This window comes from Saimiri boliviensis, chromosome 6 (assembly GCF_048565385.1).
Source record: "Saimiri boliviensis isolate mSaiBol1 chromosome 6, mSaiBol1.pri, whole genome shotgun sequence".
NCBI lineage: Eukaryota > Metazoa > Chordata > Mammalia > Primates > Cebidae > Saimiri > Saimiri boliviensis.
The window spans coordinates 73697091-73712777 of record NC_133454.1 but is presented as its reverse complement, the minus strand read 5'-3'; the positions used below and the strand labels follow the sequence as shown (position 1 = coordinate 73712777).

The 15687-nt window shown below is 53.0% G+C and overlaps 2 protein-coding genes across 10 annotated transcripts in view; one reads left to right on the top strand and one right to left on the bottom strand.

The window, feature by feature from the left end:
* Nucleotides 1-567: 567 nt before the first annotated feature.
* On the bottom strand, nucleotides 568-10812 carry ART1 (ADP-ribosyltransferase 1). Its single transcript, XM_003923405.4, has 5 exons — nucleotides 9925-10812; nucleotides 5661-5775; nucleotides 4576-5356; nucleotides 3560-3601; nucleotides 568-1144 (listed from the first exon to the last, which is right to left on the bottom strand). Exons 2-5 carry the CDS (start codon nucleotides 5721-5723, stop codon nucleotides 1047-1049), a joined length of 984 nt encoding a protein of 327 aa, XP_003923454.1. The 5' UTR covers nucleotides 5724-5775; nucleotides 9925-10812; the 3' UTR covers nucleotides 568-1046.
* A 233-nt stretch (nucleotides 10813-11045) lies between these two features.
* Nucleotides 11046-15687, top strand: part of ART5 (ADP-ribosyltransferase 5) — a 46599-nt gene continuing 41957 nt past the window's right edge. For 3 of the 9 annotated variants that reach the window (XR_012518074.1, XR_012518073.1, XM_074400988.1), the window contains exons 1-3: nucleotides 11046-12186; nucleotides 12479-12540; nucleotides 14439-15168. Coding sequence is in view for 7 of the 9 variants with exons in the window: in XM_074400988.1 (XP_074257089.1) it covers nucleotides 12481-12540; nucleotides 14439-15168 (790 nt within the window). In the remaining 2 variants the exon portion in view is untranslated. The remainder of the gene's footprint in view (nucleotides 12187-12478; nucleotides 12541-14438; nucleotides 15169-15687) is intronic. The other 6 variants (XM_010334265.3, XM_074400987.1, XM_010334263.3 and 3 more) reach the window with 4 other exon arrangements.

Here is a 15687-nt window from a genome sequence, read left to right as displayed (position 1 = left end):
CTGTAATTCCAGCTACTCGCAAGGCTGAGACAGGAGAATTGCTTGAACCCAGGAGGTGGAGGTTGCAGTGAGCCGAGATTGCACCATTGCACTCTAGCTTCAGCAACAAGAGTGAAACTCTGTCTTAAAAAAAAAAAAAAAAAAAGGGCGTGGTGGCACGCATCTGTAGTCCCAGCTACTTGGGAGGCTGAGGTGGTAAGATCACTTGAGCCCAAGAGTTCAAGGCTACCATGAGCCATGATGCGAGGAGCCTCAGAAATCATAGAGCAGAAATTACACCTGTGCTGACAAAAAATAATGACTGGGATTTGACTGCGGTACTGGCAGAGGACGAGAGCTCTCTCCTGCTCTCAGTGTGCTGGAGTTAGGCACCGTCCACCCCATTCCCACACATGGACATTGAGAGCTTGACAGTGTCCAAAGCAGGGGCAGTGTAGGGACCAGCCACTCATAGGCATTTTCCTTTCTGAGATTCACACATTTCCTGATACCACCTCTGTGCCTCAGACCCAGTCCCTTCCCTCAGGAAGCTTACAGTCTGACATGGCAGACAGACATGACACATGGTATAGAGAAGCATCTAGGGCTCTATATGGGGGTGTAGACACAGGGTCCCTACCCTAGCCCAGTGGGAGAGGTCAGAGAAGGCTTCCTGGAGGCGTGGATGGGAGCTTTGCAGATGGATATATGAGGCATCTGAATAACACCAGCAGGTATCATGGCCAAGTGCTTTCCTCTTCAGTCACCCCCAAATCAGCAACAGTCCTTTCTATCTCCACTTGAGTTGCTGCCTGTCTTGAAGTCCCCCGCAATCCCCCTACTGGCCCCAACCATTATTCAGAGTCTCACTCCTGGAGCCCTGGGTAAGTTCAGTCCCCAGATTGTCTCCTGTTTCTCCCCCCAGCAGGTCTGACAGCCACCAGAGGAGGTCCTGGAGTTCCTTGCAGATGGGGTTGCCAGGAATCTTGGTTACATTGAAAGCACACACAGCCAACATCCTCAAGCTGGGCAGAGGTGGTGGGCAAGGCTGTCCTGTGTCTCATGCATCAAAGGAAGCCTGGACCATCTGGAAAGGGCCTCACCGTGAGGAACCAGAGCAGTAGTAGCAGAGCCCAGACTGCAGAGAAGGGGCTTTGCCCCATGGCTGCAGAGAAAACAGGCAGAGGGGTTGGTGGGGAGAGAGAGAGAGGTATTTAGGGGCACAGGAGCAAAGTAGGGGCACGCAGTTACAAGGTGGAGAGATTGGCAGAGTGAGCTGGACTTAAAATTGCCACGGGCAAAGGAGAAGACCAAGTTTAGGGAGGGGTGGTCCAATGGTAGTGGCTTATCAGAACTTACTAACACCAGCGTCACTGAAGTTGATGTACAGTCCCCCTGGTAACCTGGGCAACATAGGGAAATCCCTTCTCTATAAAATCCCTTGACATAGGGAAATCCCTTCTCTATAAAAAATACAAAAATTCGCCTGGCATGGTGACATGTATCTGTAGTCCAAGCTACTTGGGAGGCTGAAGATGGGAGGATCACTTGAGCCCAAGAGTTTGAGGCCGCAGTGAGTTGTGGTAGCACCACTGCACTCCAATCTGGATGACAGAGTGAGACCATGTCTCAAAAAAAAATTTTTTTTTAATAATTTAGGAAGGTAGACAGGTGAGGAGACCAGTTTAAGTCCCACTTTCTCTTTCAGAGGTCATTGGGTCTAACTTTCTGCCTTCTATTGGCATAAATAAGGCACTGCAGAGTGGGATGAAACATGGACTCAAGATCGGAGTGGGATCTGCTGTGGCTGAACTTGGCTCCTCTAAACCCTGGTAGGAGAAGGTACGGGGTGGACTTGGAGGAGAAATCTTAAACTTTCCAGTGCCTAGAATTAGATAATCAGAACTCAGAGATGCCTGGGTTAGAGGCTGGAAACCTGGCTTCTGGTCCTGGCTCTGCCACTAACTCACTGTCATCTTGAGCAAGTAACTTCTCTCTTTGGGTCTCACTTGACCATCTAAGGAGGGTAATGCTTCCTGTTCTGCCTCCTTCCCATAGATTATTGTGCAGTAAAGATGAGATGAAGGCCAGGTGCTGTGGCTCATGCCTGTAATTCTAGCACTTTGGGAGGTTGAGGCGAGAGGATCACCTGAGGTCAGGAGTTCAAGACCAGACTGGCCAACATGTCGAAACCCTATCTCTACTACAAAAATTAGCCGGGCGTGGTGGCCCACTTCTGTAATCCCAGCTACGCGAGAGGCTCAGGAAGGAATCGCTTGAACCTGGGAAGTCAGGTTGCAGTAAGCTGAGATTGCACCACTGCACTGCAGCCTGTACCACAAAAGCAAGACTCAAAAAAAAAAAAAAAAAAAAGAGATGATGTCTGGGGAGGTGCAGGGACCATCCTAGCGTAGTGGTTCAGAGTTTGGCTCTAGAGCTAGGCTAGGCTCCCTAGCCTCCAGTTCTTAGTAGCTGGGTGGTACGAGTCGGTTGCTGTCTCCTCTTTGCACCTTTGTGCCTTGGTTCTGTCATCTGCAGAACAGAGGTGATGACAGTACCATTGGGGTGTGGTGAGGATGAATGGCATGATGTACCTGGAGTGGATCAGAGGAAGCTGGGGGCGGGGGGTCCTTCCTGCCCACTCACAGAGTTCTGAAGGACGGAGGGAGCACCCAAGGCTTGGGGAGGAACTACTGTTTCTTCCCTGGAAATGGCCCATTCCCATCTAGAGACACCAAGTGTCCAAGAGAAGAGAAGAGTCACAGCTGGGGATCATCTGGTCCAATTTGCTATTTATACACATGGAGAAACTGAGGCGCAGAGAAAGAATGGGCTGGTCATAGACAAACAGCAGAGCCTGGACCACAGCCCAGGCCTCCAGCACCCAAAGCTTGGCCTCGTGACCTTCCAAGGTGGGTTTGACTGAGCCCTGAGGGCAGTTACAGAGACACTGGGTTCTGCACTGGGAGGCAGAGAAGGACCCAAGTAGGACTTTGTGGGGAGCAGCCCTTCTGTCCCTCAGCTCATGCAGCCTGAATCTCTCAGGGGCCTGACGACTGGCTTTTTCCTGCAAGGGACAGGCAGACTCAGGCTGGAGAGCAGGTGTCTCTGCTCCCCCAACCATCTGCTCTCCCACACACACATCCCCTGGCTGAGGCTGGCAACCCCCAAGGTGCCACTTCAGACAGTGCATTTTTTTTTTTTTTTCAATTTATGAGGTTGTTTTCTTATAAAAAGATCTAGGTGGGCCAGGTGCAGTGGCTTATGCCTGTAATCCGAGCACTTGGGAGGCTGAGACAGGTGGAACAACTGAGGTCAGGAGATCAAGACCAGCCTGATCAACATGGTGAAACTCTGTCTCTACTAAAAATACAAAAAATTAGCCGGACATGGTGGCATGTGCCTGTAATCCCAGCTACTTGGGAGGCTGAGGTAAGAGAATCACTTGAACCCAGGAGGCGGAGGTTGCGGTGAGCCGAGATCGCGCCATTGTGAAATAAAAAGATCCAAGTGGTGGGGCCGACCCCAGGGCAGTCTGCTCATCCCTGAACTGAGTCCCACAGGTGCCTACAGGCCTTACCTGAATTATCCAGACGGCAAGGCCCAGACTTGCACTTCTTGTCTATAGAAGAGAAACAGTAAAGAATGAAAGGCTCAAGAGCTCTCAGGATGGAAAGGGACTCCCAAACCCTGGTGGTCCATCCCTGACTTGTTCTAGGAGAAGTTAGTGCATTTCTCCCTAATTCTGCTCTTTCATGGTGGAATCTCCCTTGACTAGGTTTGCCTCAACCCCTGAGCAGCAGGGCCAGAAGGGAGTGGGCCATTAAAGCCACGGTCCATTCTGGGGCACTCCTGCTCCCTGGGCCTGTAACTTTGCCTCCCTGCCGCACTCATTGCTTCTTTTTCTGTGCCTCGCCGCAGCCTGCTTTGTGTTCTTCATATGCCTTCATCACCTTCTGTCAATTCATGCACACTCCTGATGCTGTCCAAAATAGGAAGTGAAGCCCACAGCCCTTCAGAAATTAAGAACCTGGGCCCATCCTCATGGTTCCTCTTCTGGCCTGTGCTGGGGGCATGGACAGGAGGCGTGTCTACCATTCCAGATCACAGCCTGAATTGGACCTTAGGGGCACAGCACTCGACTGCTGTCTTCCTGCCCCCGCCACCCCACCCAGCACACCCTGCAGCACAGAATCCCTCTTCCATCTCACTTTTCTCAGAAACTGTGGTTGGGGATCCTACTCAATTCTGGCAACAGCAGTCTAGGTGTCAATAATCTGGCTGGAAAATAATTCCCTTCCAGCCTCCAACCAGGAGAAAAGCCCGACCAGGTCGGCTCGCCCACACGAATGGCCAGAGACCCCTGTGTTGGCCAGAATACCCTCTTCAGCCTCCCAGCAGGCAAGTGGCCAGCTGTGGCTTAGATCCCTCCAGGGGCAGGAAGTGCACCCCTCAGAAGGTTATGTCTCCCCTTAGATGGAAGGGGTTGTGAGCTGGTGGATATGACTGAGATAGGGGCTTGGGTTTGCCAAAGTCCCTGGTGGATGGGGAAGGCCCACCTTCCGCACAGGTGCTGACCAGCGCTTGCCTTCCTACCTTTGATGTACTCGCAGTTGTAGGTACTGTGCCTGCCCAGGGCCCGAAGGTAGATGCGGGCAGGCCCCTGGGCCGGTCTGCTGGCATTGATCACTTGGAAGGTCTCAAAGGGGGGTATCAGCACCTCTTCCTCTCCAGGGAAGAAGGAGTAGCCCTTGATAGGGGCCCCAAGGCAGGTCCAGATGCTAAAGAAGGTGTCCTCACCAAACTGCTGGGCTGCAACATTCTTCAGGGAAGCGGAGGCAAAGCCCCCCAGCCTCACAGTGGCCCTAGGCCCTGCTGGTCGGAAGCGCAGGCCGTTCACGCCTCGGAACACCTGGTGGCACCGGGGTGGACGCTGCCTCCTTCCCAGCAGCTGCAGGGCCTCAGTCAGCAGGAAATGGAGTGTCTTGAAGGAGAAGTGTTGGAGGTAGTGGGCCCGGGAGCGGCCTGCCTCACGGACGGCTGCGTTGAACTCCTTGTGCAGGGGGCTGTTGGCTGTGTAGGCCAGGAGGGCCACCCCATGCTCATCGCGGAAGCCTGGAGGTGGCAGGGGTGAACGGGTAGGGCTGAGGCTCCACTCTGGACCCCAGGCCTGGCGCTCCTGCCATTGGCTGCTTGCTAGTGCCCAGCCATCTGCATATACCTTGTTGGCCTGGAACTCTGTGTGGTTGAGATCTAGGAGAGCAGCTGTCATGGCGGTGGCACAGCCAGCATACTGGTCATCAAAGGAGGTCAGGGCCATGTCCAGCGGCATCTCTCGAGAGAAGAGGTCTCGGTGTGTGATGGTGTGACCCTGGGCCTGAGGGGGCAGGAGCAGCAGGGACTAAGAGGATAGGCCCCTGGGAGAATGAGTCCCCTGCCATCTAGCTCTGCCCTCCACTGAGAAAGGCACCAAGGGCCCCAAACACACCTGGAGGGGAAGGGGATTGGGAACCTCTGGCTATAATTTCCCTAAGACTAGCATCTGGGGCTGTCCCCTTAGGATGTGATCCCCAAGGGAAGTATCAGGCATTCTTTCCTCTCTCTCTTTCTCCATCCAGGGTTCAGAAGAAGCCAATTGCTCAGTTCCCTGCTGGGACGGGGACAGTGGGGGATGCCCATACCTGAAGTGCTTCCATGAGGCCCACAGACACAAGAAGCAGAGACATCATGGCAGGCATCTGCATGCTGGTGACCCTGGGCCAGTTGCTGTCTCTCTTTGGGTCTCGGTTTCCTCATCTGGAAAATTGCAGTGTTAATCTGTATGGTTTAATAAACATGAATCGACACTTAGTCTGTGCCATTTCTAGTGCTTGGCACTGAGAGTCGTAAGATAGATGTGGAGGTTCAGAAGAGAGAGGACCGTCTTTGCTGGAAGGAACATGGGTGACTTCCTGGGGGAAGTGACGTGAACAGGGTCTTGCAGGATGAATAGGAGACTAAGATGTCAGCAAGTGGAGACTGGGAGAGAAAAGACTGGCATTTCGGATGGGAAAGGACTTCTGTGCAGCAGGAATGGGAAAAGCAAAGGTATTGGAGGTGGGAACTCTGAGGATGTGAAGAGGGAAAGAACGTCATCTAGGCTGGCAGAGCTTGCAAGGTGGGAACATTGGGAAGACTGGGGCCACTCATGAAGGTACTTGACTGCCACGGTGAAAGGCCTGGGTATCACCTCACAGGGCTTGTGGGGTTGGGACAGGGGCAGATCAAGGAGTGTTCAGCTAGGCCGGGCACGGTGGCTCAAGCCTGTAATCCTAGCACTTTGGGAGGCCGAGGCGGGTGGATCACAAGGTCAAGAGATCGAGACCATCCTGGTGAACAAGGTGAAACCCCATCTCTACTAAAAATACAAAAAATTAGCTGGGCATGGTGGTGCGTGCCTGTAATCCCAGCTACTCAGGAGGCTGAGGCAAGAGAATTGCCTGAACCCGGGAGGTGGAGGTTGCGGTGAGCTGAGATCGCGCCATTGCACTCCAGCCTGGGTAACAAGCTCGAAACTCCGTCTCAAAAAAAAAAAAAAAAAAAAAATCAGCTGGGCATGGTGGCACGTGCCTGTAATCCCAGCTACTCAGGAGGCTGAGACAGGAGAATTGCCTGAACCCAGGAGGTAGAGGTTGCGGTGAGCCAAGATCGCGCCATTGTACTCCAGCCTGGGTAACAAGAGCGAAACTCCGTCTCAAAAAAAAAAAGCAGTGTTCAGCTGATATGGCCTTAGCGGGACTCCAGGTCCAGGGGTCGCCCCCTTTCCCTGCAGTCCTCTTGTGGAGTGAGTCTTCGGTGCTTCCAGGTAGGGACAGATATAAACCCTGGGTGCTAGGGGAATAGGGGATCATAAGAGCAGGAGAGGACAGAGGGTACTGGCTTCCCCAAGGGAAGTAGTGGGAACCACAAGCCTTCTGCACCCTCCCTGTTGGGGGACAGGTGGAGTGCCCCAAGTGGCTCCAGGCATCGGGTCTCCAATGGAACAGGCAGGTTTTTTTCTTTTCTATTTTCTTTTTTTTTTTCTGAGACTGAGTCTCACTTTGTTGCCCGGGCTGGAGTGCAGTGGCGTGATCTCAGCTCACTGCAACCTCTGCCTCCTGAGTTCAAGCGATTCTCCTGCCTCAGCCTCCTGAGTAGCTGGGACTATAGGCACCCGCCACCATGCCCAGCTAATTTTTGTATTCTTAGTAGAGACAGGGTTTCACCATGCTGGCCAGGCTGGTTTCTAACTCCTGACCTCAAGGTATCTGCCTACCTTGGCCTCCCAAAGTGTAGGGATTACAGGCTTGAGCCACCATACCCGGCTTTATTGTCATTGTTTTAAGAACTAAAAGGAAACATGTTTACACATACACATTTTATTACCTTTTTTTCTCAAAAAAAAAATACATCATGAACTTTCTTCCACGTCAGTACATAAATATCTCCCTTGCTCATATTATGGCAGCTTAGTATATCTCATGGTATAAACCATAATTAACAATTTCATAACTTATGAACACTTCGGTTTTCTTCCTAATTTAAAAATATTATACACAATACTACAGTGAATATTCAGGTATATAAATTCTTGTCTACTTGTGTGCATGTTTTCATAGGAAAGATTTTGAGAAGTACAATGAGATTTAAAGAATATGAATTTTTTTTTTTTTTTTTTTTTTTGAGACAGAGTTTCGCTCTTGTTACCCAGGCTGGAGTGCAATGGCACGATCTCGGCTCACCGCAACCTCCGCCTCCTGGGTTCAGGCAATTCTCCTGCCTCAGCCTCCTGGGTAGCTGGGATTACAGGCACGCGCCACCATGCCCAGCTAATTTTTTGTATTTTTAGTAGAGACGAGGTTTCACTATGTTGACCGGGATGGTCTCGATCTCTTGACCTCGTGATCCACCCGCCTCGGCCTCCCAAAGTGCTGGGATTACATGCTTGAGCCACCGCGCCCGGCCAAGAGTGATGTTTTCAAAGGGCAAATCTGGTCATGTTCATTACCTGCTTAAAAGCCCTCTGTGCCAAAACTGACTAGAAGAAATATCTCGGCTGGGCATGGTGGCTCACGCCTGTAATCCAAGCACTTTGAAGGCCAAGGCAGGTGGATCACCTGAGGTCGGGAGTTCAAGACCAGGCTGACCAACATGGTGAAACCCCATCTTTATTAAAAAAAAAAAAAAAAAAAAAAAAGAAGCCGGGCGCGGTGGCTCAAGCTTGTAATCCCAGCACATTGGGAGGCCGAGGCGGGTGGATCATGAGGTCAAGAGATCGAGACCGTCCTGGTCATCATGGTGAAAACCCGTCTCTACGAAAAATACAAAAAATCAGCTGGGCATGGTGGCGCGTGCCTGTAATCCCAGCTACTCAGGAGGCTGAGGCAGGAGAATTGCCTGAACCCAGGAGGCGGAAGTTGCGGTGAGCCGAGATCGCGCCATTGCACTCCAGCCTGGGTAACAAGAGCGAAACTCGGTCTCAAAAAAAAAAAAAAAAGAAAGAAAGAAAGAAAAAGAAATATCTCAAAATACAGAGTAAAAATGCAGAAATGAAAATTATGAGGGAAGAGATAAGAATACATCCAAGGGCCAGGAGAGGTGGCTCACGCCTGTAATCCCAGCACTTTGGGAGGCCGAGTTAGGCGGATCACGAAGTCAAGAGATCAAGACCATCCTGGCCAACACGGTGAAACCCCATCTCTACTAAAAATACAAAAAAAAAAAGGCCGGGCAAGGTAGCTCACGCCTGTAATCCTAGCACTTTGAGAGGCCGAGGTGGGTGATCACCTGAGGTCAGGAGTTCAAGACCAGCCTGGCCATCATGGTGAAGCCTCATCTAAAAACAAACAAACAAACAAACAAAAACAAAAAAATTAGCTGGGCGTGGTGGCACATGTCTGTGGTCCCAGCTACTCAGGAGGCTGAGGCAGAAGAATCGCTTGAACCCAGGAGGCAGAGGTTTTGGTGAGCCAAGACTGCACCACTGCAGTCCAGCCTGGCGACAGAGCAAGACTCTGTCTCAAAAAAAAAAAAAAAAAAAGAATACATCTAGAAAAAAAAGCAAATAAACAAAACATTCCTCCATACCCTCAGGACAGAGGCCAGCATCCTTATCCTGGCCCTCTATGCCCTCTGCAGCCCCACACCCACCACTCCTGCTTGGCTTCTGTAGTGCAGAACAAAGTCCCAGGTGGGGCTCCATGGTTCCCCTCCCTGTGGCTCTGCACACATCACCCCTCTTCTTGGGACATTTCTCCTGGCTACCCACTCTTCAAGACCTAGCCTGGGGGTCACCTCCTCCAGGAAGCCCCCTGACTCCTCTGAGCTCCCATATCACCCTGTGCTGTCCTTATCACACCGTGCTGCCCTTATGTATGCCTGGCTCCTCTCCTGGCCTGTGAGTTCCTTGAGGGCAGGGACCATGTATGCCAAGGCCAGGCACAGGGGATGCCCCCAGCATGTTTGTTGAGAGTCTGAGGAGCTTTCTCAGCACAGCTAACAGTGTAGACCACCACAGAGCAGGTGGGTGGCTGGCCTTGGTCACCTGTGTCAGGGGAGATGTGGCAGGAGCAGGAGGGATGGGGTGGGCATGGGCCCAAGGAGCCGGGGACGCTGAGCAATTGCTTTTCTAGCCCAAGGGAGCTGGCTTTCTGTCCTCCTTCTCATCCCACTCAGGGCAATTCTTTTGTCAGTTTCTCATCAAGGACCTTGCTGAACATCCTCTCGTGGGAATGTGACCTCAAATCTCTCCCCAGGAGTCCCACACTTCCCATGGCCCCCAGTCTTCCTAGGTATCCCAAACTTCTTCACCAAAGTTTCCTGGAAACTTTCTCACAACTCCTAAAATTCCACCATTCATCTCCCAAACTTCACCTCAAAACCACGTTTCCTGCCCTGCACTCAGGAGGAGAATGGTGTGCTCCTTACCTAAGCCTTGTCCTGGTTGGGGAAGCTGCTGCTGGTCTCCACCATGGCCACCAGGAGAGGAGAGGACGAGGTTTTTTTTTGTTTTGTTTTGTTTTTTATGTTGTCAATCCCTACCCCTTGCACCTCCCCCACACAGCTGCTCAGAAAGGTGACACTCCCCCATCTATTTCTGGATGTCTCCTCAGGACTCAGGAACACCAGCCTCTTCCTAGTCTGACCTGCCCAGCGTTCTTCCCACACACACATACAAAAGAAATCCCAGAGAGGAGGTGGACTGAAGCACTGGGGACCCAGGCTGGACAACTGCCTCCTCACTGGCTGTGGTCCTGCACTCTGGTCAGCCAGGGAGGAGGAAGAGAAGAGGAAGCTTCAGAGCCCCGGCCTCAGAGAGCATCTCCTTAGATGTTCCTTTCATGTGAACACTGAGACTTAACTAAGGTGCCAGGAGCAATTGGGACTAAGGTGGCTGGGTTCTGGGTCCCAGCTCCAGTCCTGACTTGCCAGGTGATCTTGGAGGACTTTCTGCCTACACTTAGGATCCCTGCCCAATGACTAGACTTGAGTCCATCTCTTGGGACCTTATTTTGGGTTCTGGGATGGGAGAAGCAATTCCTCAAGGCCAGAGGGTGAAGAGGGACAAAGCAGTGATCCCCGCAGATCTGGTCTCTCCGGCTGTCCCAGAAGGACAAGCTGACTCCAGGTGGTATCTTCTCTTCAAGCAACTGCAAACACTGAGCTTCCTCCAGAGAGAGGCAGGATAGGCAGGCGGGATAGGCAGGCAAATGCTGTTTTTCACCATGTTGGTGTAGCACCGGAGCAAGCAGAAAATCAACACCAAGACAAAAGTATGCCAAATTGCAGGGTCTTTATTGCCGGCGGCCACGGAGGACTCATGTCTCTTCAACCCGTGGCCCCGAGCTCAGGGGGAGCAAGGTATTTAAGCTGCAAAACCACATCCTTGTTCAGGGGGGCCCAGGGGTGTGCAAGGCAAGCTGTCTGTACAGAAGCTAAAGTTAGCGGTTTGTTGCAAAGGGAGGGGTGTAGCGGTGGAAATTTTTGCCTTTAACACTTCTGAGAATTGCAGTACAATAACAGTTCTGAGAAAGACACCTCTGCCCGGGGCCCAGGTAGCTTCTCTATAAGATGGCAGTGCTTAGGCTTCTGTTTTTGCCCCTATCTCATCGGTAAACAGTAGGGTGATTCCTGATTTTAGAATCTGGGAGGGCTTTGGGATGGCTAGACTCAAAGAAGGGGGCAAAAGAACTTGTCCTGGAGCCGTTTTTCTAACAAGCACTCAGGAGCACCTCCCTTCCCACCCTCCTCCAAGCCTGGACCAACAGTTTGTCTTTCTGTTTGGTCTACGGAAATGATTTTGGGAGACAGCAGGATTCCAGGTGGAAGAAACTTTATTTGGCTGACAATCTGGTGAGACGAGGGAACGACGGGACAGGGATGGGGGAAACTAATGAACCAGACCAGGATGGAGTCCTTTGGGTCTAGCATCTCTCAAGTCCAGTCCTCTGGCCGCTGGCGGGAGGAGGGGTGACATCCCCGCTCCTCCTGGCTCAGGTTGCTAGGAAGCTCTTCCCTGAGCAACCAGTTCCTCTGCTGGCCCCTTCTCCCATGACCTCTGACGGGGCATCCAACTCTCAGAGCCAGGTTATTTATAGATAAGCCCAGAGGAGGTGGGGGAAAGGCCAGTGTTTACAAACATGGGTCACCTGAGTCTGAGCGGTCGGGGGAGGGGCGAGCCTGGACCCGACCAAGGGTTCTGAATGTTCCTGAAGGCGAAGGGGGAGAGGGCGCAGAGCAGGGAGTGGGCGCTGCTCAGATGCTGGAACACGTGGCCCAGGGTGTGGGCCATATGCAAACTGTATGCAAATATGAGTGCTCGAAGGGTGACCTCTCAGCAGGCGGGATCCCCGCGGGGCCCCCTGGCCTGTTGGTCGGGGGGCCAGGGGACGGCCCTGTAGGGCCCACCTCAGGGAGAGACCCAGTCTCACAAGTTCCCTCCCGCTCGCTCACAGCCAGAGGGTCCCGCAGAAAGACATTGCAGTCCTTGGGAGGGGGAGTTGGCCTCAGCCCCCGCCCGCCCCCGCCCGCCCCCGCCCCCGCGTGCGGCGGTGGGAACGGGGTGTCGGGTTACAGCGCGGGGGCTATAGTTAGCCCCGGGAACCTCGCTCTCAGCCGGACTCCAGGACTGCTCAGCGCCCGCCCGAGCCCTTGGGGCTCCCTCCGGCTCGCGGCCTCCGCAACCCGCAGGTGGGTCCTCGGCCCCCGGCCCTCCCCTCTCGGGCGGAGACAAACTGTGGCCCCGCCTTTACCGTCTCAGAAAGGTCCCCGGGCGCGAGGCTCTGAGGAAGGGGCTTCGCGAGTTGGGAGCGAAGACTCGGGGCGGGGGAACCATAAACTCTGAGACCCCACCCACGCCCCGCCGGGGCCCCAATCCTGGACCAGGGACCCCGCGCGCCTGGAGCCCCTCGAAGCCAGGACTCCAGCGCCGGTGGTCCCGCCCTCACTCGGACCTGGGACCTGGCCCTCACGTCTTCCTCAGGGATGGCGCTGGCGGGTCTGCTGATCGCCCTGGGCTGCCTCGGCCTCCACGCCTTCTGGCAGGTAACTCCAGGGACCATTTCCTGCCCCCATGGGGGACATTGCGGGGCAGACCTTGAGGAAGTGGACCGGGGGCTGACTCCTCACAACCCTCTCCCAGGGACTCTTCCCTAGGATTCCACTCTTAACTCTCTGCCTCTCAGAAACCTCCATATCTGCAGGGAGCTCCAGGTTCCCATTCTGCCTCCTGGAACCCCCGCCTCCATCCCTCCCTGGTGCCTCCAACATTCTCCTCCCCACGTCTCATCTCCCAGCGCAGGCACAGCCCGGGCAAGCCTCCTTGGGCTGGCTACCAGTGTGCTTCAGTCCTGGCAGCTTCTCCTGACCAAGGCTTGGCCTCCCCACCTTCCCTACCCCAAATGTGGGTATAGAGCTGGGGAGGACTCGGGTGTCTCAGAGCTGACAGCGATTTGGTGGGGTGGCTGAGCACCTGCAAGCGCCTCCTTCAGGGTGAGCGGGAAAGAGCCTGAGGAGAATGCGGCTGAGGGTCAGGTAGCTGGACACTGGCTGTGTGTAATATTTGCAGATCGCCTGCGTGCCAGATCTTACAGCCAGAAAAGTGCTTGGCAGTCATCTAGTCCCACCTCCCACCTCCTACCAACTGCAGGAACCTTTCTAACGACAGGATGACCCCTTTTACGTTGTACAGAAGTGAAGCTCTTTATGCTTTCTTCATAATAACTGTGAGGCTGGAAGTATCCTCAAGTTCAGAAAAGTTATAACACTTGCCCAAGACCTCACAGCGAATAGGTGGTAAAGTCAAGATTTCAGGCTACGGCCGGGCGCGGTGGCTCAAGCCTGTAATCCCAGCACTTTGGGAGGCCGAGGTGGGTGGATCACGAGGTCAAAAGATCAAGACCATCCTGGTCAACATGGTGAAACCCCATCTCTACTAAAAATACAAAAAATTAGCTGGGCATGGTGGTGCGTGCCTGTAGTCCCAGCTACTCAGGAGGCTGAGGCAGGAGAATTGCCTGAACCCAGGAGGCGGAGGTTGCGGTGAGCCGAGATCGCGCTATTGCACTCCAGCCTGGGTAACAAGAGCGAAACTCCGTCTCAAAAAAAAAAAAAAAAAAAAAAAAAAAAAAGATTTCAGGCTAGGCGCAGTGGTTCACACCTGTAATCCCAGCACTTTGGGAGGCTGAGGTGGGAGGATCACTTGAGGTCAGGAGTTTTAGACCAACCTGGCCAAAATGGTGAAACACTATTTCTACTAAAAATATAAAAATTAGGCTGGCACAGTGGCTCATGCCTGTAATCCCAGCACTTTAGGAGGCTGAGGTTGGTGGATCACTTGAGGTCAGAAGTTCAAGACCAGTCTGGCCAACATGGTGAAACCCTGTCTCTACTAAATATAGAGAAAAGTAGCTGGGTGTGGTAGCTCACGCCTGTAATCCCAGCTACTTGGGAGGCTGAGACAGGAGAATCACTCGAACCCAGGAAGCGGAGGTTACAGTGAGCTGAGATGGTGCCATTTCACTCCAGCCTGGGCAACAGACTGAGACTTCATCTCAAAAAAAAAAAAATAATAATAATAATAAATTAGCCAGGCATGGTGGTATGCACAGGTAATCCCAGTTACTTGGAAGGCTGAGGCTGGAGTGAGCAGAGATCTCACCACTGCATTCCAGCCTTGGCGACAGAGCAAGACTCTCAAAAAAAAAAAAAAAAAAAAAAAAAAAAAAAAAAAATATATATATATATATTTTAGCCAATGTCTGTGTGACTTCAGCGCCTGTGTTATTTAAGCCTTTTTTGGGCCCTTGCCAAATTGCATACACCGATATTTGGGGATAGAAATGAGATTCTGTGTTTCTGGATGGGTCTGTCACCAGTACCCCTGTCCAGTGCTCTGAACTCATGCTTTTTTCTGTGTGGCACCTCTCTTCCTTCCTACACAGGCCCAGGCTGTTCCCATCCTGCCCCTGGGCCTGGCTCCAGACACCTTTGACGATGCCTATGTGGGTTGTGCAGAGGAGATGGAGAAGGAGGCAGCCCCCTTGCTGAAGGAGGAAATGGCCCACCATGCCCTGCTGCGAGAATCCTGGGAGGCAGCCCAGGCAGCCTGGGAGCACAGGCAACGAGGGCTCACCTTGCCTCCTGGCTTCAAAGCCCATCATGGAATAGCCATTATGGTCTACACCAACTCATCTAACACCTTGTACTGGGAGTTGAATCAGGCCGTGCGGACGGGCGGAGGCTCCCGGGAGCTCTACATGAGGCACTTTCCCTTCAAGGCCCTGCATTTCTACCTGATCCGGGCCCTGCAGCTGCTTCGAGGCGATGGGGGCTGCAGCAGGAGGCCTGGAGAGGTGGTGTTCCGAGGTGTGGGCAGCCTTCACTTTGAACCCAAGAGGCTGGGGGACTCTGTCCGCTTAGGCCAGTTTGCCTCCAGTTCCCTGGATAAGGCAGTGGCCCGCAGATTCGGTAATGCCACCCTCTTCTCTCTAATGACTTGCTTTGGGGCCCCTATCCAGGCCTTGTCTGTCTTTCCCAAGGAGCGTGAGGTGTTGATTCCCCCCCATGAAGTCTTCTTGGTCACCAGATTCTCCCAGGATGGAGCCCAGAGCCTGGTGACTCTCTGGAGTTATAATCAGACCTGTAGCCACTTTAAGTGCGCCTATCTGGGTGGTGAGCTGTGCATGGGGGAAGCAGGACTGGCAGGGTGGGTGAAATAAGCCAGGACATCCCTTCCCAATAATCCCTGGGGCCTTTGGGAGACCCACTTGGTGAAAGGGGAATTGAGGGCTGGAAGTCAGCTGGATTTACTGTCCTCTGTGATGCAAGTTTTTTAGGTCCTATAAGTGTTTTCCAGATTTGTGAATAGTCTCAGATGATTCTATATGTTCTCAGAAGGGTCCATCTGCTACAGTCTAATAGACCAAAAGAACCTGGTTAAGGAGATTAGCAAGCAGCAGAAAGAGCCAGGGGACTGCTTCAGATCTCAGGAGGCCCTGGGCTTGATGGGGCTGACAGGGGACTTACGTGCCATTCCCAAGTGCTGAGGGAGGGACAGATGGAGGAGTGGCTGGGTCTTGGTGGGAGGAGGGATGGAAAGTCAATCTGGAAAGACTTCCTGGAGGAAGCAGGAGGAAGGGAAGTCACAAGTTTACCTTTAGGTGAAGGGAAAGGTAGATTGAGAGGGGAAAG

Bases quoted from the DNA above. Each gene is read 5' to 3' on its own strand.
- ART1 (XM_003923405.4), bottom strand. From the start codon at position 5,723: ATGCAGATGCCTGCCATGATGTCTCTGCTTCTTGTGTCTGTGGGCCTC. The intron at 5,357-5,660 runs GTATGGGCATCC...CTGCCCCCTCAG, and splicing joins GCCTCATGGAAGCACTTCAG to GCCCAGGGTCACACCATCAC. The intron at 1,145-3,559 runs GTAAGGCCTGTA...TTTTCTCTGCAG, and splicing joins TTGCCGTCTGGATAATTCAG to CCATGGGGCAAAGCCCCTTC.